The sequence below is a fragment of the Trichoplusia ni genome, chromosome 5, assembly GCF_003590095.1.
Source record: "Trichoplusia ni isolate ovarian cell line Hi5 chromosome 5, tn1, whole genome shotgun sequence".
Classification (NCBI taxonomy): domain Eukaryota; kingdom Metazoa; phylum Arthropoda; class Insecta; order Lepidoptera; family Noctuidae; genus Trichoplusia; species Trichoplusia ni.
In genome coordinates this window covers 6,343,815-6,368,033 of record NC_039482.1, presented here as the reverse complement: position 1 = coordinate 6,368,033, position 24,219 = coordinate 6,343,815, and the positions used below count along the sequence as shown (strand labels likewise).

The 24,219-nt window shown below is 37.4% G+C and overlaps 2 protein-coding genes across 3 annotated transcripts; one reads left to right on the top strand and one right to left on the bottom strand.

Moving 5' to 3' along the window:
- The first annotated feature begins 3,695 nt into the window (after positions 1-3,695).
- LOC113494213 (disintegrin and metalloproteinase domain-containing protein 10-like) lies at positions 3,696-16,650 on the top strand. Of its 2 annotated transcripts, none has more exons than XM_026872440.1 (14): positions 3,696-5,021; positions 5,617-5,814; positions 6,700-6,812; positions 7,963-8,088; positions 8,413-8,527; positions 8,891-9,086; positions 9,511-9,674; positions 10,100-10,297; positions 10,569-10,677; positions 11,183-11,294; positions 14,647-14,805; positions 15,217-15,376; positions 15,835-16,007; positions 16,545-16,650. In XM_026872440.1, the coding sequence occupies exons 1-14, from the start codon at positions 4,850-4,852 to the stop codon at positions 16,641-16,643; spliced, it is 2,094 nt and encodes a 697-aa protein (XP_026728241.1). In that variant the 5' UTR covers positions 3,696-4,849; the 3' UTR covers positions 16,644-16,650. The 2 variants fall into 2 exon arrangements, with proteins under 2 accessions (XP_026728241.1, XP_026728240.1); XM_026872439.1 differs by having other exon boundaries at positions 14,632-14,805.
- Positions 16,648-23,805, bottom strand: LOC113494218. The gene is made up of 10 exons (XM_026872449.1): positions 23,532-23,805; positions 22,861-23,166; positions 22,170-22,286; positions 21,704-21,821; positions 21,207-21,416; positions 20,404-20,488; positions 19,023-19,178; positions 18,438-18,604; positions 17,690-17,947; positions 16,648-17,302 (listed from the first exon to the last, which is right to left on the bottom strand). The coding sequence occupies exons 1-10, from the start codon at positions 23,676-23,678 to the stop codon at positions 17,082-17,084; spliced, it is 1,785 nt and encodes a 594-aa protein (XP_026728250.1). The 5' UTR covers positions 23,679-23,805; the 3' UTR covers positions 16,648-17,081.
- Between the last annotated feature and the right edge of the window lie 414 nt (positions 23,806-24,219).

The following is a 24,219-nucleotide window of genomic DNA, read 5'->3' as shown; positions in this document are numbered from 1 at the left end:
AAGTTTATTGACCGTTTTAGAGAAATTTAGAAATAATAGCGTTCTCGACTAACTTATCAGATGATTTTTTAAAACCTGTTTTTTATCGGTATTTGGTTAAAATCGTAGGTAACATTTTTGCTTATAATAATGAAGAATATTAATATGTCTGTGACTAAATTTGAGGAATCTTATGTCTGATACCTCTGCGGTTTTAATGATTTGGAAGGTAGGACCCTATTTTATAGGTTCCGTATTCTAAAGTTACGTTTTCTACGCAACTGTATCTCAAGAACCGTTACAGGTAGAAAATTACTAATTAGAACATAGATTATGAAAATGTTGCCGCTAAATGACAAAAAATTAAATAAAAATCAAGGCCAAGCAACTGTTGGGACAGCCACGCCATTTGATGGGTGATCTTTTTTTTTTAATTAATATAATAATATTTTTTGACTATTTTGACGGAACCCTCGGTCTCGCTAGTATAGCTGGCGCTTGTTCGAATTTTAAATCTCAGCCATTCCCATAATATGTTGCATCGGGGGCTGATAGCTTAATTATATTTCACAGCTTAATTAAAAAAAAAAAACAGAATAAGTACCTACTTAGGCCAGAAAGAAGCACGTGAGGATATGAGACTAGTTTGTGATAATTTAAAAGAAAATGGGCACAAACTGGTCTTGCCCAACTGTGGTATAACAATAACTTGAATGACAAGTTGGTGGAACAAACCGTTACTTATTAAACATGTATTATAAACTTAAAAACTAAATTGCCTACTTCCAGCTCTATAGTATTATCTATAACAGTTGTGGGAGCAGGACAGAGAAGTACACGGTGTCTAACGCCGTCCCTCTTCCACACCTATTATAAAATTACATTAATATATCGTGGTAGGTCCTCAATGCCAATAGACGTGTCAATGCTCTTGTTATCATTTTAATTCATAACACCTTTTATATTTCACAAAAAAAAGAAAGTCACGTGTTGTATCATGTGGGTTTCAATAAAACAAAAATACCATACCGTTTATGTGCAGAATCTAGAAGCAAATAGAGAGAAAAAAAGACTGCGTGCTTTATAAGTGAAGATCTGACAGTTTCTTTTTGCTCGATTTTTAGAAGAGAGTCCATTTAAGAAATAATTGTAATAATGGTTTACTTGTTTTAAAACGGTAAAATAAAAAAAAACTAATTTTAAACAGACGAATGTTTGAGTTTCGTTTGTTACTCCTTCCCACAAACGGCAGAACCGATTTTGATGCATTAAGTATGGAGTTACCCGACATCCAGGACAGATACTTTTCAACACTTTTGCACCCGACTGTTTCAACGACAGACCAAAGATTTTGTAGCTATAAACAAAGCTAAATCCGGTAAAGAAATGGAAAAAGCTAGGTAACAAAAAAAATATAGATAATGAGTAGAAATAAATAACATGTATGACAGTTGATCGATAGACAAGCAAACATTCGGCGAAATGACGGGAAACCCCAAGGTCAAACATCTAGGTATGTTATAAAATATTTAAGATAGTTAGAAAGTGATTTCAATTTGCAGACATCGTTTGCTTTCTTTGTAAACGGGTCTAAGTAAGTAGGATGTTGACCCCGATATTAATGGTAAGAGAAGATCCTGATTAAGGAATGTTTTTTACCTATTGTACCTTCTTGACCTTTCACTAACATAGACAACTGCGCATTGAATGGTTTTTTTTTAAACGGAACGTTCCATAACTTTTTAAATCTAGGTTTTGCTTTGCTAAGGTTTGTCCCACAAAGTCGGCCATTTTTTTTTTGACCAAAGCTGACGTATTCCATAAAATCTCCAACAATTTAGTTAGCAGTTTATATAATTTAAATAATAAATTTAAATAGTAGCTTTGGAATGTTTTTATTATGAACAAATTCCGCTAGATTTAACATTTAATTTTAGAGTATTCTTAAGTCTAACTGTCTGAAAAGTCAAGTGAAAAAACCAGATCATTAAAATGATAATTACCTACTATTGATAAGATGTGTTATTAAGAACACTTACACTAACAATTTCATTTGAACCCACAGACAAAGTTAATGCAATGATACAAAATAGGCAATACGAACCACTCGTAAAGCCTGCAAATAAAACTAAAGCGTAAGGCTAGCTTTTTCTAATTATAGATCTAAGTATTGTCAGTTAAAAATAGACTGGTTCGCGTGTAAGCAGCGCAAGCGCCAGTCGCGGTAGTCATGCTTGGCGCCAATAAATTATAGCCGAGATTTCACATAACTTAGAACAGATGGCACCACGTAGCGGTACCAAAGTGCCAACGGTACTTTTCTCATAGATTTATGTGGGATTAATGAAAATATGCTAATCACTTTTTGTTAAACGCAACGCTTGTACTTCGGGGTGTCGTGATGAATCGCGTACGTGATTAATTTCTTTGAGATTTTATTTATCAATATACAATTTCACTTATTATAATTACTACACTAATAGCTGTGCATAATTCTCTTTATAACTCAAGTAAATCTTTTGCCATGGCAACTGTGAGTCCAATAAAGGCGCTTTTCTTCTTATAAGTTGTAATAAGCGACAGCGTAAGTATAGTATACTCTTCTACTTTCAATAAACCGAGGAAATTCTAAGTTGCGAAAAAAATCATGTACTTTTTCCATTTTCTAAGTAAATGTATGACTCATAAAAGGAATTAAGATTTTTGACTTCTACATTCGTTCCAAAACGTCTCTACATCTTCAATCCAAATAAACTTCCCGACAATGAAATTCCAGAATTGACTTAAAGTAAGCAACAGCCTATTCCCGTCACTAAAAGCAATTGAAAACTAACTTAGTAATCTTTGAATTACCGATCAAAGGTGCTAAGTTACTCACAGTTCTAAAAAAAGCCCGCCGTTTCCGTTCTCAGAAACATTTAACTTCAGTTCATGTAAATGTTACCTATATTTGACGTTCAACTTTACCTTTACGACGTCCTCCTCAATCAGAACTATTGCTTTTGTAGAAGCGGGACACCGGTATCCGTAAAGTAGAGCGCTATCTTGCTCCCACAACGACGGGTGTCTGGTTTTAAGTCATCATGGTAGGGAGTCTGATTGTGCATTTGTGAATCGTCGTCCTAATGTGCCTCACACGACATTGCTTCGATGTAAGCTTTTTACTAAACTTTACGTGAGCTAATTAATTTATATATAGTTTGTTTCGAGTTAACGATGGATATACTTGGATTTAGTAAGGATATGCTTGTTGTAACGAAGATATGTGTCTGCCTTTTAAACCATTTTTAGTTTTATGGCTTCCTTAATTCATGTTTTCTAGTAGCCCCGTGAGCTGCTAGTGGAACATTAAAAAGTTGAGTATTATTACAGTCCCAATGATCTTTTAAGATAGAGTTCATATATTTTGAAGTTCTTCGTATTGGAGTGTAAACCGCTTCGTTACGTCATCATTGCGTCTGAAGCTTTTCTCAATTTAAAGAAAATCAATATTAAATAGTTTAACTTAGTTATGTTTTAGTTATCACAATCCAGAGTCACAGACTTTTTGTAAACCTTGGCAAAGTATTAAATCTTGTACTGTAATTTACAAACCGCTCAATTCTAGATGAAATGAGTACGAAATGTGTTTTTTTTTAATAAGGTAAGAGTGAGTGAAAGTGGCCACAAAAAATGTTATTTCAATGAATAAGGAGAGTAAACACGTGAGCAGACGATGGTAATATATCATGTGGTCAACACTGGTCAAGTAAAAACCGGTACTATTTGACCTTTGGATCTTTCGCTAAGACTTATTACAAATATTTATGTATAACGTTTAACAGGTACTTAAAAAGAAAATTTTGTCAAAGTAAAGAGCTGTATTAAGGTCTATATAAAAATTAATCATAAGCATGGTCCATGATTTCAGCTACCGAACGATTAACAATATTAGAGTCAATGTTTAAGAAGCGAGCTTGGTTTGCGACCTAATTCCTTAGTAATCTACTATAGCGAAGCTGGAATTTTCAAGATATAAAACAATTATAATATAAAGGAGGTATCCTCACGTCACTTCCCAAATTACCTCCTCGTTCACAGATCAATAATTTAGTGTAATATCTTACAAACAGACAAACACATCTCTTCACCAATACACTTAGAAATGTAGGCGTTTATTTATACAGAATTTAATTATCATTCAATTTATACGAGAGTCCCGCCATTAAGATGTCACTTGCATAATACGTAGCTATTAGGCTGTTAGTTTCAACTCACACACGTCAAACATTCGTATTATAATTATTTATCGACTATTAACGTCTAATTCTGACAAGTGATGAGCTTTGGCCATTATTAAGTGGGTACAGCTTCGAAACTGGTTATTATTTTGTGCTTCAGTATGAAGTTGGAGCCTTAAAGGAGGTTTTATGCTGTTTTTTTATAGGGATGCATATAGGAAGAGATGTGTTTAAGTATCAATGTAATTTGTTGAATTTGTATGGCTTTTGCCTGAAATCTTATTACTTTTGCATGTGGTGGTTACCTTCAAGAATATTTTAAATCGTAACAAAAGCCTTACTTTTTCTCTCCATTTTCATCTATTTTTCTACATTCTAACTAGCTTATCTTTCGGCATCATGCTTATATTTTCGGTTTACTGTAACTCTAAATCTCAGGATCTACCTTAGATAAATCGGACGTCGACTTACAAATTGTATAATTTTCTCTTTCCTACAAAATAAAAGTTCTAAACCTTTAAAAGTAATTTCACCAAACAACCTTTTCATCAAAACCTCAAATAGCACATCACCCAGAAAAACCTAACCCGTCAATCTGACACAACATAATCACATTTTTGCAATGGCTTGGTAAAATTCAAAATTATGCCATGACACCTATACTTGTGATCTGCGCGTACCTTCTGTTCAGGGTGACGGGAGGAGACATAACTAGTAACCAGCACAAGGCGGACTCCATCTGCAGTGCGTATGGCTATCAGCTGGCCGAAGCCAAGTTTGGGAAGGAAGCTCATCTGCTGTGCCTGAAGCCACATCCTATAGGTAGACTTTGGATTCTAGTCGATAGCTGTAGGGATGTTTGTAGCATTGTCTTATGTAGATCACCAGTTTAATGGACCAATAGAGATCTACAAGAATCTTTAACTAAATACAGCAGAAATACTTTTGCAATTGTTGGCATTACTTATAATAAACAGTGGACGACTAGTTAGCCAACTACTTGCTACCCTATAGGTGTAGGTCAATGTAGGTATTTATTACTTCAAATAAGATTGTTTAGTGAGAGAATGTAACTATATATGTAGTATATAGTGTACCTCACACCTTGCCAATGGTAGTTACATTGCTTTTTGATATCTCTGCATCACCTGTTGACTGGTTGAGAATACCTCAAGCTTATTGTACGCCTTTTATACATATATTTATGTATAAGAAGTATAAATAAATAGAAGTCTAAGTTAGATTATCTGCAGTAGAAGGCAGAAGGAACATATTATTTAAATTTACAAGTACGAATCCTCTTCGTCATCAAAAAATAATTTATTACAAGACGAAGTTCTCGTAAACCTATTTGCAAAGAAAAATACCGCCGGAAACCAATAAGATAGTAGTACTAAAATTCGTTCCATCCATTCAGGGTCCTCACACCTGGCATCCCACCACTCGGCCTTACTCCTGGACCCTGAGGACCCGGATGAAGGGCTGCCGACTGTCCACGACACGCCCCTGGCTGACATCACCATGGCGTTCGGGTTCCCCGTGGAACAGCCATCGTCAGGCACCGCTGAGGGCTACATCGGAGACGATCATCAGTTCTACGGAGTTCTGCACATTGGTATGTAGTTTTAAAAACTGTTTTGTAGCTGTTTTAGCTGAAAGTTATCTAGAACGTATGATAAAGAAAAAAACATGGTTAGGGGCGTTCCATATAAACAGCTAAAGAGAAACTAATTTTGCCCTTTAAATTTTTTGTTATTTTATTGTTTAAACGGCAGCATTTTTTGACAATTATGATTATTCACAAGTTGTTCACTAGTTTCTAGAGTTCCATTTTTACCTTTCAGATACGTAGCCGTATGTACCATAACCTCATGTTTCATAAAGTTTCCACGTTTTTTTTTTTTTTTCGGGAATCATTTTACTTCATAGATTTGACCGTAGTAGATCGTCGTAGTCGTCAACGCTATTCGACTTTTTTCCTCAAAACACTTACATCCTGGAATTCACATTAATATAAAGCATTTTCCTTTACTGTATTAATATGCTATACTTATCAAAGTCGAGTATGTAAAATTCTGATAAGTTCCTGTTACTGTAACAGTTCAAACCCAAAGACAACTTGTTATCTTACCCTGATTACTTACGCAAAGTTTTATGCTTGTCTTTTTAGAGGAAATTGAAGCATGATCTTACGTTACAAAGTCTTCTGAAGTAAGGTATTCCAAGTAATTAAGGGTGCTAAGCTGTTTTTCTATTTTTTTATGGAAGGAAATTGGCTAGAGCCATAAGCTCTCATTTTTCCGGAGATCAGATGGGCTTGTTGACCATAATAGTTGGTTGTCAGAAAATTATACTGTCTCGTATTACGAAGGGCGTAACCACCCCTTAAAGTAACGCTTTGCAGTTGAAGAAAAATAATACTTTAAGATTTGGCGGTAGGCCTCCTAAACAAAATCTTGTAAATATTGTAAGTATATAATTTATATATTTTTGTGTTAAGGCAACAGAACTCTCCACGCAGACCCTTACGGCCACGACGATCCGAAGAAGTTTTTTGGCGCCTTCGAAAATGACAACATGGCGGCGCCGCGGGCGAGACGCGAACATGCACAGGTGATCAGGTGAAGATGATGGCTTCTTATAGTGATAGCGCTGCCCTGATTTTAGGCAGAGCTGCTGGCAACATAGGCAGACATGGACCTATATGGCCAGTCAAGTGACATGTCTCCAATCGCTATCGGCAAAAACATGCATGGAGATGATAGGTCGAAGTTACGAGAAACAAGTAGGCATTTCCAATTTTCCATACATTTAAAAATCTTGGCTGCAGTGGCTGTGTTTATTATGTACAGATAAGAACTCATGCCAAAAATATTTTATTTATAATATTACTTCTCCCGCACTCCTTGCGTCGCGGGGATTTCACAAACATCACAATGACACCATGATTCGAGACATTTATAGATCACATAAACCCTAATCCTACGCGGGGATCGAACCCGCGACACGTCACTCACATGGGTTTATCGTGGTGACCTCAACCACTCATCCATACGTGCAGTCATCCCATGTTTTTAAACATGTTTAATATACATTGATAGTGTAATCTCGATAGCAATTGGAGCAAGCTCGTGCCTGACCTATTGTCTACAAGTGTAGGCCATGTACGTATTTAACAATAGTAGTCCAACAAAGTTATTAATTGAAAACGATAATATTGATATCGTTCACGTGTCCTACTGGTGTTGACACGCCATTGTCGAGCGTGTGATGTTTGATTGATGCACATTTTATTATAGAAACTGCTTTAATTGTTACTTATTACATTTTTAAACGTACGTAGCCTATACTTATGCATGAAATATTTTATGAATATGAATAGTGTACACGATGATGATGGTCTTAGAAAAGATGAGATGTGCTATTGCGAGATGCGGAATGCGAGTAACGTTCGCGTTCTTCCCAAAAAATACGCTCACTAGAATGACTTCTGATTGAATTCTTGCCTCTTAAATTTAATTTATTATGGTATTTTGGCTCAAGCCATAGGAAACAAACGTAAATGACGTAAGTAGACCCCCTACTTACGTCATTTTCTGCTTTCTCACATAACGAGAGAGAGAAGAATGGTAACTCCTAGATTTCTAACGAAACTATCAGAACCAACTGCGACAAAAAACATTGTAGCTTCCATAGTAATAGTAGGCCTTATCCAAATTTACATCTAAGCATCCAAAAGTCTAACTTAGCACCGTTCTTTCAGTACAACACGATAGAACGAGTCCCTTTCTTCCCGTACCGGCTAGAGGAACGCAAGAGGGTGCCCGGCGTCGCCCGTGCTAGGATCTGCGACCTACTGCTGCTGGCTGACAAGGAATTCTTCGAGAAGGTAAGGTGAAACTCATGGAGTTTCCCGCCGGTCTTTAAATAAAGGACAATTTGGATCCAGAACAACATACTTCGCTTAGGTACAGGGTAAACGGACTAAATTGTTCTTCCGGTTTTACGAACCTAAATATTTACTTGAGTACATATTTCCAGCTGTTGAATACTGTAGCAGGAGTTTTCATGTTAACCAACGCATGCGACCTCCGAAATGGTTCAAATGAATCATACGTTCATGAATATGATTGTTTAAAAGACTCACGACATTGTTTATGATTAGTTAATAACTTAAACAAGTAAGTGCCCAACCTTTTTGATTTGATTAAAGGACGCCAACTCCAGCCTCAACCACGTGGTGCGGCGGATGATGCACGCGGTCGCTCAGGCTGACATCATATTCAGGAATGCTGATTTCAATGAGGATGGCTTGCCTGATAATATAGGTTAGTTTAGTAGGAGTAGTCAGTTTGAAATGTTGATATTTGATGATAACACAGATATTCTGTTTATTAAAAGTTGAAGCTCGTGCAATAACTACCTTTGGATCCATTGATACCCACTTATTTTGTAGGTAACTGGGGAAAAAGGGCTTAAACTTCGTATAATTGATTAGGTTTATTAAATCCTTTTTTTTAATGGAATTGGGGAGGGGGTGACTTGCTATACTGTGATCTGGAAGTCCCTAGCTTTGTATTTTAGCTAGCTAGCAATAAACTTAACTTAAAATAAACGTGTAAGAACTAAAATAAAATTGTTACATTGGTGAATAAATTCAGCATAAAATAAGACATTCCACTTTATACTAGGGTTCTCAGTAAAGTACATCCTAGTATTAACATCGACGGATACGAACACTCGAGTATTCGGCGACCTGCTGACGGACAAGGCGATAGACGGACGAAACTACCTGATGAGGTTCGCGCGGCTACGGCGTCTGTCCGAAGTGTGCCTCGGAGTCGCCTTCTCAGGACACGCCTTCCATAACAGGACACTGGGTTTGAGGTATGAGAAGTTTTAATTTGACTTCTTTGATTTTATGACATCAGCGCTGTGTACTAAGTATTGCTAATAAGAGGGATTTATACGGGAGAATACTCATGGATACTTGTCCCTCAGGGAAGAAAGCGGATAGTGTCAATATATTTATTGTCTGAACCAATATTTACTATCTCGAGGTCCGAATACGGCGGACGTAGCTCGGAAAATGTAACTTTACATTTCATCCTTGGGTCCGGAGGATTTCACAAACATTCAAGTCACATGCACACAGACATAGATTCAGTACAAGCATTTGTGGATCAAACAAACGAGAACTTACGCTTGTGTGCGGAGATGGAACATGTGGCACGTCGCATAGTGGGTTTGTCGTGGTTAACTTTAACACTCGTGCAGTCATGCTTATCTAAGGCCTATTCTTATTTATTAGTTTCACGTCTCTGGGCGGCGGCATGGGCGGCGCTGCAGGCGGGCTGTGCGACCGGCGCGCGTACGGCCGCTCGTTCAACACGCTGGCTATAGCACACGCCACCACGGAGGAAAAGGGCAGAGTGCCGGAGAGAATCGCTGCTCTCACACTCGCTCATGAAATGGGTAGGTAACTTTAGTTCCATATTTAAGTATACTGAGGATAATTGAGGGAATGTTGAAGTGAGAAAGTATTTTGCTGCTTTCATGTATAAAATTACGGATCTAATGAATTTCAAAATGTGTTTCAATTATTCCAAAAGGAAGAATTTGATTAAATATGTAATTCAATTAACTTTAAACAAACTTAAGAAAAAACTGTAACAAACGTACAATTTTGTAACGACTTACAAGACTACCGCTATTCAGACGATTGAACGAGTACCCAACGATTAATCGCCTGACTAGTTTAGATCCCAAAGGTAGTCAGTATCATGAGCCGACGATCAACGGGTCGATCACTATCAATAAAGTTTGAATCGTCCTCACGGTAATTACCAAACAATTACTTAGCTACACGTAAAAAAAGCACACCTTTACTCCACCTCCAGGCCACAGTTTCGGCGCGCACCACGACGACAACTTCCCGAACCCCGAGTGTCGCGGACATCTCATGGGCTCGCAGTCCTCCACGGCCGAGAACGGGATGAACTTCGAGTTCTCGCTATGCAGCAAGCGATTAATTGCCGCCACTTTAAGTAGTATGAGCTATTGTCTGGTGGAGGAAGATCGACCTTATTGCGGGAATGGTAAGATATGATATGAGATGTAGCGTAAATATGAGGTGTGTGGATTTGGATGGACGTTTTGTCTTGTGATTGTAATTTCGGTGGGGAAAAGACCAACGAAATTACATGTTTTTTGTTTTAAATACACCTTATCTTTTTAGGCGAGGCGAGGGTACCTATATAAATTGAAAAAAAGTTTACCTGCAAATCCACTTTAAATTATTAGCTTTTGAAATTGAATAATGAATGAAGTTGAAATTCTGATATCTTTATCAATCATCAATAATATCAGGTATCGTGGAGGAAGGCGAGGCCTGTGACTGCGGGCTGCCGTCTCGCTGCATCCACAAGGACCCGTGCTGCACGCCGCGCGGGGGAGGGGCGCTCGTCTTCGAAGAGGGGTAAATATCAACCCTTATTACCTAAAACCTGACTCTACCCTGAAAAGTTCGTGTGATGAAATGAATTCAGGTGCTATTCTAGCGCTGGAAATAAACTATGGATAAGTAATGGAGATCGTTGCTAGTTCGTTTCTATAGGAAGCCATTTTGGTACCTACTATGCAACTGAATTCATTTAATCTTTGAATCATACCGGTAGTCTGAATTTTCCGCTTACAAAAATTCGATCTTGGTTGAAAAAATAGTTGGTTTTTAGCTCAAAACGCGGATCAGAACGATATCTTCTGTGGCATGCTGACATTTTTTTTCCGGGCTAACGACTTCGACCCACTTCGAGGGCGCGGCATGGGGATGTCGGACTTCCACCGACCGAAACCACCACAGGCCCCCCCTTCTACTACTCAACCTAGAGTCCAGGGTTCGCTCTCGTATGCTCTACGCGACTCTAGCTGGTAGCATTCTCCACCAACCTGTCACCATCTTTAACATATTCTGCCCTCCACAGGACCCTACACAAGGAGGGCTGTTCAGTAGCCCCGTCCGCCATGTGCCACCCGTCACAAGGACTCTGCTGCACTCACAAGTGCCAGCTCGCTGACCTCGTTAAGAGTGGTATTGTTAGTAGTATAATCGTAATAACTATCTTCCTACGTATAGTCGTTCATTTTTATTTTTGATCTGTTTATTTTTTGACGCCGTGTCGTATTGTGATGGATAAATGGGATATTTGGCTATCCTTAAATTGATTGGTAGATACAAAACTACGACCTACTCTTCTATCAGCGGAATAAATGTGGCCGTTTGACATGTTTTCTATAAAAGCTGTCAATACGTTAACGCTATCTGGCGATTGAAAATCGGCCATGTATTCTACATCTATTTTCACTTTAACTCAAACAAATGAGCCTTAACCAAAATCATATTTTACTTTAAGCGCCTTGTTCTTCACTTTAGGGTTAATTTTATGACCTGTCAAAAGATCGCTCTTAGAATGGACAGGAACTTAACAGAAATGAAATGAAATCTAAATCGCAAGAAAGCGTAAGCAGTATGTGCAAAATAAGTCGGGGTATTAGTTAAATTAAGTCAAGATAGTATAAATACTAACAACCTATAAGACTTGAAATAACTTCAGGACCGCCGACTGACTAGTACACATTAAACCAAAGCTTATGCAACTCATTTCTCAGAGCTAAAACAAGCCAAACCTCTTTGACTTAGAAATGCATTCGAATTTGGTAAATCATCTCATACGCTATGCGATATTATTCTATTTGTGAATCATCCCATTAATCGCGATCCGAAGTAGTTTTTATTTACCTTAAAAGTACAAGATTAGTCCAATATCCATTTCTTACTTCTGAAGATAGTTGACCAATACGACACGGTGTTTAATAAATTAAAATCATTGTATTTTTTAAAGAGAATGTAAAGTGTTATGGCTTTTTACATTTTGGTGTTGTGTTTTTGTTATTGTGTCGTTTGTTTATCCTTTGGCTATGTACATTTTTGTGTAATAATTAATGTATTAAATAATTTGAGTGATTGTAATTTGTGGCAATAAATTCATTTATTTATTCACTTGTAGTTTTATTGCGCTTTGTAGACTTATTAATGGTTTGTAGTTGATGCCTGAGTAGTTGTTTAAGTAAAGTTTAAATATTACGTTTAAGTTGACGTACTATTTTGAAAGTTCTTACAAATAAGCCTAAGATGTCTATGGAGCTAAATTACAAATATTTTGTTTAAATATATAAACCTACATGGAACGATTTAAAGCTAAGTAGCGATCTAAAAATATGTCTCTACATTTGTCAATGTCAAAGACACTAAAGGGTCATTTCTTTAACACGGCAGTTAGAACCTAGGTACCTATTTCGTTGATCGGTTAGGTTAATCAGGTAAAGCAGTAGGGCATTGTAAATCGTGCATCAAGCGAGCGAAGGTCACGTGACGGTCCAAAAGTCAATTCGTAAACCCATTAGTGTGGTGGCACACTAATTGTAATTAAACGATGTAAAGTGTGCCCCGAAACAAAATAGATGGTTACCGATCCACAAAGTTATTTTCGAAAATAGAATATTAACGGTGACTGAATGACATATGTCATTTTTGTTAATAGTTTTTAAATCGTTAAATAGCTAAAAGTGGGTGTGTCAATGTACTTGTGACTTATCTGTAGCTACTAATGTTTATATAATAGAGTTTTTGAGCAAGGTTGTGAACTAATTACGTCATTCTACGTTTATTGTAAATGAAATGAAAAACTGGATTTAAATACAGCTACGTAATGATTTAGAGAAACGATACGAATTCAGGTTTTTAGATAGATTGCACGGATAGCCGTGTGGTAAAGTTCATAACCGCAAAACTACTGAGTGCGATGTGTCGTGGGTTCAATCCTCGCTTGGAAAAGTGTTTGTATGGTTCATGTATGCTCGTTTTGAGTCTGAGTGCCTGATTCTGCATGTTACTTAAAATTTAATTTTTGTGTCGCAGTGTGTCAACAATTGACATTCATCATTATTATTATAGTCGTTAATATCAAATTCTATACTTGTGACTTCTGAAATTAATGGACCAAAAAATCTAATTCAAACCACCCAAACTATTTACTTTTATAGATGTAATTCACTAAACCGATATAGATAATGTTCTCTACTTGTAGGTATACATTGAATACTTCTTCTACTATATTTTGGAACTGTTTATCGACGGTAACTACGCCGTTAATACCGCGTGACGCAGCTATCTATAAGAAAAGAAATTTAACTTAAGTCTAAATCAACAGCCTCCAGAATTCGTGACAATCTTTAAGCTCAAGACTTTGAACCACTCTGGTTCCTAACTATTTAGGTACAGTTGAGTTCATTAAATTGTTGCTTTTATCAGACAACTAAAATAAATGGACATCAAAAATGTGCAAAATATTATGTCAAATAAGCGGCTTAGACAGCATTCAGTTTCGGTCAATATTAGAATCAATAATAGTCTTTTTTTACACGTGTCATATCATCATAAATGCATCATCATCAGCCCATATTCGTCCACTGTTGGACTTAGGCCCTCCCCAATTGCACGCCATCTTCGGTTGCTCGCATCCAGTTCCGGCCATCTTGCGCAGATAATCACTCCACCCTGCTTGAGGACGTTCTACACTACACGTTATCTCTCCTACATCAGAACAAAAATGGGAAGAAGGGATGTCCTACCTAAACAATTCATTAAGCTTTCCAACACCAGATTTTTTTTTAATTGCCATTTACGAATGAACTCGATTGTACAACCCTGTCCACCCGCTGTACTGTTTATCCCATAAGTCTGAACGTGCCGATGTTGTAATTGTCAGCGACGTTCAATCTCCCGAGTTTGTTTAAAGGGGCCGTCCTGTTACGACGTCGTTGCTAAACCTTTTGGCATAGCGACCCAAATTGTTTAGATCCATTGGACCTTGCCCTTGTCTTTTCCATTGATTTTATTATAATCCTTTACAAATTGTTACGCTTTCTGCGTGGCTTTATTTTAAGTAGGTTAAGTTAAAGTAAAATATTGGAGTAGTAATTGTTTTCTGAATCTCTCGAGTAAACCCAGTTCTTGATATTTCAATTTGTCAGTGTTAGTCTTTGTGCTGATCTAGGTTGTTAGTTTCCTTTATATATTATTATAATTAAATTCGAGCGCTTTAGCATGAAGCAACAGTTACCTACTTAGTTTAGTTTCTTTTTTAGGTTTTGTCTTCTGATAAAAATCGTCAAATGAGTCCTTCTGCTTTCGGTTGAGCGGAAACCGAAAACCCATGTTCCTTCCTTTTGCCCTTCGGGTACCGTTGGTTGGATAACCTTTTCGGACAATTCCGATGTAGACCTAAGGTCTAGGATCTGAATTAAGAAAAAACAGTCTCAAAAAAACGTAGATCTAAAGAAAACATCTACAAATCCAATATCTTTCATACAGGATTGCTCAACCCAGGAACAAGAATGCACATGTAGCCACCTGTCGTCGGAATGCCGGTGTGGTCTGGGCGGGCGGTGCCTGCCCGACGGCTCCTGCCACGCGGCCGAGTGCGCCAGGCTCGGCCTCAAGGAGTGCCCCTGCGCTAAGAGAGCGCCCATCAGTGGCTTTATGCAGGTTTGGGATAGTTCTTAGACTGATTAGTTTTGTGATGGCTTTACGGTTCTATAAATGGATGCGGTTGCACGACGTTGCAAGTCCGAACCCAAAGGATGCTAGTACCACTGTCACGTAAGCAAGCTTCCACGTGGTATACTTTCTCAATTAAGTGTCACAAAATCTTCACACAAACGGTAAAGAAAAACATCATCAAGAAACCTGAATTCTAAACAATGAAATCTGGAATGCAATAACCGAGCTTAGGAATAAATGATTAAAAGAGTTCACTATACATAAATAAGTTTTGCTCAGTAATTGAATAGCCAGGGCGTTGAAAAATTTTGGACAGTCATGGACGGATTAAGCACATGCTAGATTTGTTATTATAACTGTGTTATTATTAAATGGTAACCTGAATAATATGTCCAGGGTTCGTTGGTGGGGGAGCTAAATCTATGCGGCATCTGCTGCAAGCTGCGGCTTCTGGACGGCAGCGAGCAGTGCGTGTCGGCGGAGGAGGCGGCGCGCGAGAGTCTCGCCAGTGACCACACGCTACCTATGGGCTGGCCTGATGAGGACTATAGAGGACGTAAGGTCTTAAGATGTACTTCTTATAAGGCAAATAGTAGCTAGGTCGGTGTAAGTGTGGCAAATAAAGAAAGCAAATGTTGTCGAGGAATTTGGGAGTGTCGCATCGCGAAAAATGTTGCCTTTGTACGACCTACGTACCTACCTTTTGCATGGATTCTGATGGGCATAATGTTTCATGAGAGGCAACGAGTGGAATTGTTTTGCTGAGTTTCGGTACCAACAGGTACAGATTAGACTTTTCATATTAGTTACAACGATCGAGCACTCACATAGTGTCTTTATTTTGCCCAAAGGTCGCCAATAGTCAGTAACATAATTAGTAGCAAGTAGCAAGCATTCCAACTGCAGCAGTGGTTTGTCACTTTCAAAATACACTTACGTACGTAAACTGTTCCGGAAAATGCCTGTACATACTATATCCAGGAGCAAATTGTAGTTTCCCGGTGTTTGTAACAGCGAACGTGACAGTCCGCTTATGCGAGGGCTACGCGTGCAACCTGACGTGGGTGCGCGCGTGGCCGCCGGGCTCCGTGTGCGTGGCGCGCAACAAGGTGGGCGTGTGCTCGCCGCGAGGACTCTGCAAGATGGACTACCTCAGCCCGCGGTCCAACGTCTACCCCGATATCATGGTAAGATACCCGGTCAGCATCAACTCAGTTCAAACGTTCAAATTTATTTTAACAACTTTATTCCTCTAATCAACAACTTTCCTATAAGTAACTACTACGCTAACGTAGATACTTTTTGCCGACTTACTCAGGGAACCTTAGTTATAGCAGATGATTTTATACTAGGTAGTTCTATAGAAATCAAATATTTATCGCTTGCTGGTATCTGACAAGACATCGAAGTGGTCCCGCGTGCGTTACAGTTGGAAAACAGTTTTAAGACTGTTTTGGTAATGGTATTTTTGAGTGCAAGTAGCTCTTAGGCAACAAAATATGCCCGACCCCTGAAGTAATAATACTGACCGAATTGTTACCCTCCCCATTTTGAAGTCGGTTAAGAAACGACATCTATAACGACGGACGATTGACCACTCTGCTATCCGTGCACTTTTTTGTGCCCTCAGTCTTAAAACACCATTGGTCACTGAAAAACTTTTGTATCTAAGTTGCACAGAAGACGACCTTCTAATAATACAGATATACATATGTTTGTTCCAGAATGTTCGTTTGGTCGGCTTAAAACACAATCGCTCGAGATACCTGAAACCAGTGTCAATAACATTTATCACGTTACTTTTGCTCTGTTTAATAAAATAATGTACCGTCTCAAAGGCTTTTATTAACAACTCTTATTTATAAATTATTTGGTGTTACAAATTTCGGTAACTTAATAAATAATAACAATTTATTTTAGGTAGTTACTATTGCTAGTTGTACATTTAGTACAGTTATAATATTAATATAAATTGTGAAGTTTACCTTAAGTTGGCAAAACCAATGCGCTGTTTTTTGTTGATGTAAGTACAAGGACATTTAGTCGAAAAATATTACCAGCTTACTATCGTGTTTAATATAATAAAATGTGGTTATTTACATTGTTTTATGCTGTTGGAAAATTTATAATAATGCAAGGTTTTTACAAAGTCCTAATTCAAAAGTTTGGTAAATCTAACGATTAGCTTATCAGTTTATCACTTTTTAGTCATTGCAACCCTATCTTTGCCTGCTTTCATGGTGTTATTCAATATGGCAATACTAATATTTCCCGCACAATTTCTCCAACATTTTGAAATAGCAGTATTTGACGTCAAACTCCATGTCGTACCAATAGTTGACAGCTATGCAGCCGTGGCTCTGCGTGACGTGGTGGAACCATAGACTAGGGAGATACAAGCAGTCGCCTTTTTGGAGACGGACTGTGTATTTATGGGCCTTCTTGAATTCAGGATGCTTTGTGTAATTTGGGGCCAGGGGGTCTGGAAAAATAACATTAAGGCTGTAGTTTTAGCATTCCTAAACTAAGTAGCAAAATCTGTATATGTATATATGTCGTCGTTATACATTCTATAGATTGCTACTTTTGTTTTAAATAAATATACCAAGAAGTAAGTGGACTTTAATGCTTAGCTACTTTAGGAAAACCACATTTTTTCCCAAAAGCTTCTAAAAAAAGCTTATGAATATTATATTATGCCGTGATAAAAACACGCGAAATTGACTAAAAATCCCGGGTTCCCGAAGCTCCATAAATTTAAATCGAAGCTACCAAATATCCAAAAAACAAAATCTATCCATAATAAAATGTTCATATATCAGGTCAGGAGTCCCTCAAGGCGTGAATTTTGCATCATATAATGACTCACCAACACAAATCCAGGGTAGCTTATAAGACGGTTCCAAATCCACATCATTGGCTACATCCAGCTCGGTGTCCGTCTGCTTCGCCTTATCCGTAGGGAAGTTCTGTATAATATTCCACTTGTTAACGCTCGTATCAAACTTGAACTCAGCCTGGGAGAAAGTCTTGTATGGTACAAATGGTAAGTCCGTTGGTGGTATTAGTATAAACTCTTTGAATCCGTCTATCACGCAGTATATGTTCTCGTAGGGATCTTTGTGCACTGAAAGAGATGTTTAGGTTGTGAACAAGCTTGTCGTCATAGGTGTTTTCTTGTTTTTTCTTATTTTTTTAAGGTGGTGAAGTTGTTTGATTTTTTGTGCCAGACAAGAATGAACTTTATGACTATGAAAATAAAGTGCAAAAACGTTTAAAAGCAGAACTACGAGCGTGTTTTCAATTGTTAGATGGAAAGTCAGATTAAAACAGTTTACTTGGATAGGCTCAAGTACAAAGACAGATTAAAATAAAATATTGAGATAAGCCTGCTTCAAACCAAGTGTTTTTGTGGATTGTACGATTGTTTGTTATCCCAATAAAAGAAGAAAAAGTGTCAGCCCTGAATCTGAAAAAACTAATGATGAGCTCTAGTGTGATCAAAAAGTAATTATGCCCGAAAATGCTTCACTTGCACAGCAGCGGCTGTCTATGCAATTTGGTGCAAACTCGGCCCAAGAAAAAATAACATTAAAAACAGAAATAGTTCTACTTACTAGAGGTGACAGCCCTCTCATCGCCCATCCAGAAGTTGACAGCATCAGGGGTTTTGTTGAAGGCTTCACTCGCAAACGGGATCTCCGTGTACACATCCTGTATCAGCTCGGGGAATTCTGAAGTCAAGTTGGAGTTCTGTTTCTGGATGTATGGTATAAAGTTCTCTCTGTGAACATAAAAATGATAAGTATTCAAATAAGTATTTTTTTTTATCCCCATTATTACGAAAGTTACTACGAAAAAAGTCTTTAATGTTTAATTTTAATTATAACAGTAGAAGTTGTAAAAAACAAAAATATTACACTAATTTTACAAAATATATTTCACAAACAGGTACTATACAATTATAATTCTGTGATAATCAATTATTATTATTAGTGGGAATGTCCCACAGCTGTGCAAACGCCTGCCTCTTCTTCCGCTCATCTCTGCCATGAGCTGTATTTGTGATGAGGCAAAATACAAGTTCTGTTAGAATATAACTTATTCAGCTGCTTTTTAAGCTAAGCTATATTATTATGGTGCCTGTGCCACAGCAAAGTCGAGTTTAACTCAATTATAAAACAACAGTGATTTTAACCCACTTTTTCTCTTGCAAGCAATCCAAGAACTCCGACATGGTCATAGTGGTCTCGTACGGCAGAACAAACACCTCCTCCCCCTGGTCATTCTTAGTGATACCGTCAGCCAGTCCATTAGGAGTGATAGCTACTGTTACTTGTTTATCTGGAATTATTTCCCTGAAATAACAATATTATTATTAAGAGATTAATGTTTCACAGGACTTTTAAAAAGATATGTGCAGTTAATCATGCCATAGGATACAGTGTGTATTCCTTGATCATACAAGTATAGAATAGGTCGTAATATTAATAAAAAGATGAACAAGTTTATAGTTTTGTTAGTCAGCAAAACAACACTGCTTTAAAATATTTTTATAACAGGCATATTTAATGTAGACCATGAGAATTTGCCACAAGCCACTCACACACAGTGTTAATCTCTATTGAATGAAACACAAATTTAAATATATGACTAATTTACCTAAAATAATTTGCGTTCCATTTGGACACGGCCGGCCAGCTCGCACAGCCGCCTCTAATAACAACCGGGATATTTTTCGCTACATAATCTCTATGGAACTGTAAAGGCTCTAACACGCCTGTTTCTGCTATGTCTTCGCCTAAATATAAAGCTAAAAGAAAAAAAATATTATCGTCCGTCGTTGCTAAGTTTTAACTTGTCATCTAACGCAATATTTACCAGTTGACTCGTCATTTAGAACTTCGTAAGCTGCTGTAAGTACGTTACTCATGATTTTAAAACTAATTCGGGACTATTGTTTTTATTTATATGTTTCTGTGTGAAGTTGTTGTAAACATAACCTAATAATCTCACTCCATTGTTGTTGTTCGTTTTTGACAGACTGACTGAATTTTGACAGATTGCTCAGCTGATTGTCTTTGAGAACCTTGAGAACGGATAATACCAAATAGCGGTCGAGCCGAATAAAGAATAATAAAAGTAAATTCTATTTAAAACAAAACCATAGTTTACCAAGTACCAACTGTGGTAACCTCATGATGAAGCCTATAGCCGATAAACTATCTTATCGAGAATTAGAAAATCGTTTTGCTGTTTAGCTAAACAAAGGTTGTGACACTCTTAGCTTCTAATCGTCTTTTCTATAGCTAGTCACTGCAGGCTCTTGTCCCTGCCGTACTGTGTGTTTGTGGTGTGGGTATATACTGCAATAAATTAATCAAATGTGTTGAAAAAAAACACTTATTTGTATCAATTAGGTACATAATATAATTCGGCACACATGATTTTGTTTAATAAAAAATACTAATCAGTCTCTATATATATTTCATTGGCATAGGTTTCTTCAAGATTCCCTTAATGGGTGGTGCGTCGGTGTCTTGTGGAGGTTGTTTCGGCGGTGGTGGCGGCTCCATAGGGGGCGCAATAGCCTCGCTCACAGTCGGCGCTGGCCGAGTCCGCCAAAACGCTCGCGGCGCAAACGTATACGTCGAGTCGAAAGCAGTAACTATAATAAAGAAGAAAAGTAAACGTCTGGAGGTCTTTGCCTAGCTAATTTTACACTTTGCATATGATGAAATCCACAATTTGAAAGGAAAACATGGTTAGTGAAAAACACCGTTAGTTAAATTGTTTCTTTTTTTTAAATATAATTTGATTCTGGAGTTGTTCCTTACAAATCCTTGAGTGATTGTCTTACAAGGTCTAGGTTCGTTCTAAGTCATATTAATAGAGTAAATATCAATGGATTGATAGACAATAAGCCAATTAGACCTGCCTTGAACTTGGCAATACGTCAGATTCAGTCAATATAGTCGTACAAACGATACAATTATGCCCATGATCTACTTAGAAAAGCTATAATAATTAATATGAATTGTTTAGGTCGTCTTCCTTCAATCAATTCAATGGTTCGATGTCAATCCTTTATTTCCTCATTGTCAAAGGTATTTGGTACGATTACTACAGCATAGATCGAAATTATGATGCTATCTAAAAACATTTCAATAGATCGCGAATTCTTAGTGAGTGTTCTGGACTCAAAATTTCACAACTTGAAATCACTTATGGATGCAGAACCAATCATGAAATCCTTCTAAAATTTTATCGTAGTAAATCTTGGGAATGAACAAACCTACTACTGATCGTTTTTCTCCAAATTATAAATCTAAGCAACGTTTTGTTTAGTGTTTAACTAAATAAAAAAACCCAGAACTTTTAATTACCTTTAGGCTTCTGGTTAGTGAACTCGTAAATCGACAGAGCACTCTGGGCCCTCGGTCCTGGCAGCATGTTCAGGTCAAAGAACTCGTCCACTCCCTTCCGAGTCGGTTCAATCTTGTTCTTCTCGTGCAGTTGACGTAAACGTACCACTTTGTCGAAGTTCTGCATGAACGTCTTCGATGTGTTGTGGATGGCAATTGTGTCTAGAATTCCTGTGTAAAATTCAGACATTTGAGATTATAAAGGTCGATCTATCAATTATTAAAAACAAAAGGTGCAACAGGCATGAAATCTTTCAGGTAAATATATATATTCAAATTATTCGTATTCAAAGTACTTTTTACAAATAATGGCAAATTTGTTAAATACAATCTTCTTTCCTTATAGCCTCTAATCCAGGATAATGAAAGATAAAGACAGTAAGTCGAATAAAGAATAACTTTAATACTTATTCTAATTGCATAGACCTACTAAAAATAACATGAAAGAAGTAACGTACGTAGCTGTGAACACCTTGCTATGATGGTCTCTTTATATCGATGTTTCTTTGTCATCGGGTTCCCAATGAAATTAAGGTCCACTAAGCTTACTAATGTGCATAGATCATCTGCAGTAGCCTGTGGATATGCAACACGATGAAAACTTGTTTGATGTAAATAGTATAAGGAATCTATTTGCATCAACAATGAAACTCGACTTCCGTACGAAAAATTTCTGAAATGCAACATGGAACAAAGATGGCCCTTTGCTTTGCATCTATTAAGTGCTCCATATAGGTGTTCGCCCGTCTAAGTTTGGGAGGAAGTTTGAATAACTACATTCTATGAATTTAAATACATCAAAGTTCGTTTAAGCATTCGTAATACACGCACAAGCCTTCAATACGGTAAACTTTTTTTTAAGAGTAGAGTTACGAAATGCACTTTATTACTATAATCAATACATATAATATTCTACATGAATACCTGATAATCATGCAACATGTTCTTCTTGGCTATAAGCACCTCCAATCGTCTCAGAGGCTTCGCCCACGCCATATCCGTTAGTTTATTCTCTGATACGTTGATTATTCTGAGAGAGGACTGGAAAAAAAATTACTTACTTACAAAATGAGAAAACTTTTTTGGCTATATTAGTTCCATAAGTTCTATTATAATTGATAGTAACTGTCGTGAGAATGATTCATTATTAAATGATGTAACGGTTTACTCACGCGTATTTATCGGGGTAGCCCGACTAGTTTCGGACCCAACCGGAGTCCTTAATCATGAGCAGACGCGGCGGGATCGCGAGTCGAAGTTGGGTCCGAAACTAGTCGGGCTACCCCGATAAATACGCGTGAGTAAACAGTTACATCATTTAATAATCTATTATAATTCTTTAAAATCCTCCTGTATGGTGCTCATTGGGCATCAGGGAGTCTACCGCCACAGCTTAAAGCGGGTGCAAAAGAGGGATGCCGCTCTACGTCGTATATCGCTTTGTCACGCTTCCACAAACATTATAATATTTCTTTAAGACATGTAGTCAGACCCTCAGGTCAGTCTGGCGACTCGAGAGTTTGGTGAACTTGGCAGTCACACTAGCCGTTATCGTTACAAGGTTTTTGGGACTAGACTGCTCATAGATAGCAAATAATACGCCGAATATACTCACACCAATGTATATGAGGGTTCGTGGATCGAAACACAACGCATCAGGACAGTCAACGTTTTGTTTTTCAATATGCAACTCTTCCAAATACTTTAGACCTTCCAAGTTTTCTACCACACTGATTTTATTGTTGCCTAAGTACAGTTTTTTGAGGCAATGCAAAGAGTCAAAACCCTCCATTTTTGTTATTTTGTTCCATTGTAAGTGTAAATGGGTGACATTATACAAATGTTCGAGATTTTCGATTTTCGTCAACAGATTGTTGTGATAATAGGCGTAGAGGATGTGACCAGGGTTCTTAGGAACTGGCTGAAAATAATAACGTGTATATGTAGAACAAGTATGATAATTATATTTAAATAAGGAGTACTCATGCTTGTAAAACGTAAGGTGAACTTGAAACTTGAACTGCTCGGATAACCGGGTCCTAAGTTCTAAGGTCACCACGCACTATGCGTAATGTGTTGCAGGTTTGATTCCCACTAGGGGTCAGCATTGATTGATGTGTCGAGAAGTTGTTTGAGCATTTGATTTTAATGATTGTGAACCCCACGAAACTTGGAAAAGTACCTTAGTGCCGGGGTCACGTTATAACGAAATAATAAAATGGTTCATTCCATGCAATTAGAGGCTCAGTTTTATAATGACAGAAAACGTATTTTTATTTTACTTACTATCTTTGATAGGCTCTTTTCATGCATAAACAAATGCGTTGGTCTTTTCAAGATTTCTAAATTTTTCTGGCGCAGTATTTTTTTCGCTTGTTTGCGCATTTTTTCTTCACTCAATTTTAAATCACTTAATTTAGGTAAGTTATTCATGTTTTGAGAGGTATCAATATATCTCGATAAAGTAAAACCCCTTTCCAAAACCAGATAATCGATCAAACTAATTTAAATATGGCGCCTGTCAAACCAAGCTCGCAAATGTGATTCATAACAACACGGTTGCTAAGACAACTAACTAAACCATTTCAACGTAGACAGAGAACCTGTCTACGCATTTCAATAATCATCATTACGAAACCACATTATTTTATTCATTTTATTAGACTAATAAAAAAAACTTATTTTGAAATTAATGTTTAAAATTACAACTAACCATATCTTCTTTGTTGAAACAAAGTTATAAATATAAATATAATAAATATATGCGGACAACATCACATACATTGTTCTGAACCCAAAGTAAGTTGCTAAAGCACTTGTGTTATGGAATTCAGATACAACTAAGGTACCACAAACACCCAGACCCGAGACAATGTAGAAATGTGAATTTTTACATTGACTCGACCGGGGATCGAACCCGGGACCTTAGAGCTAGCGACACCTTGAAACCGGTGCGTACGCCACTCGACCACGG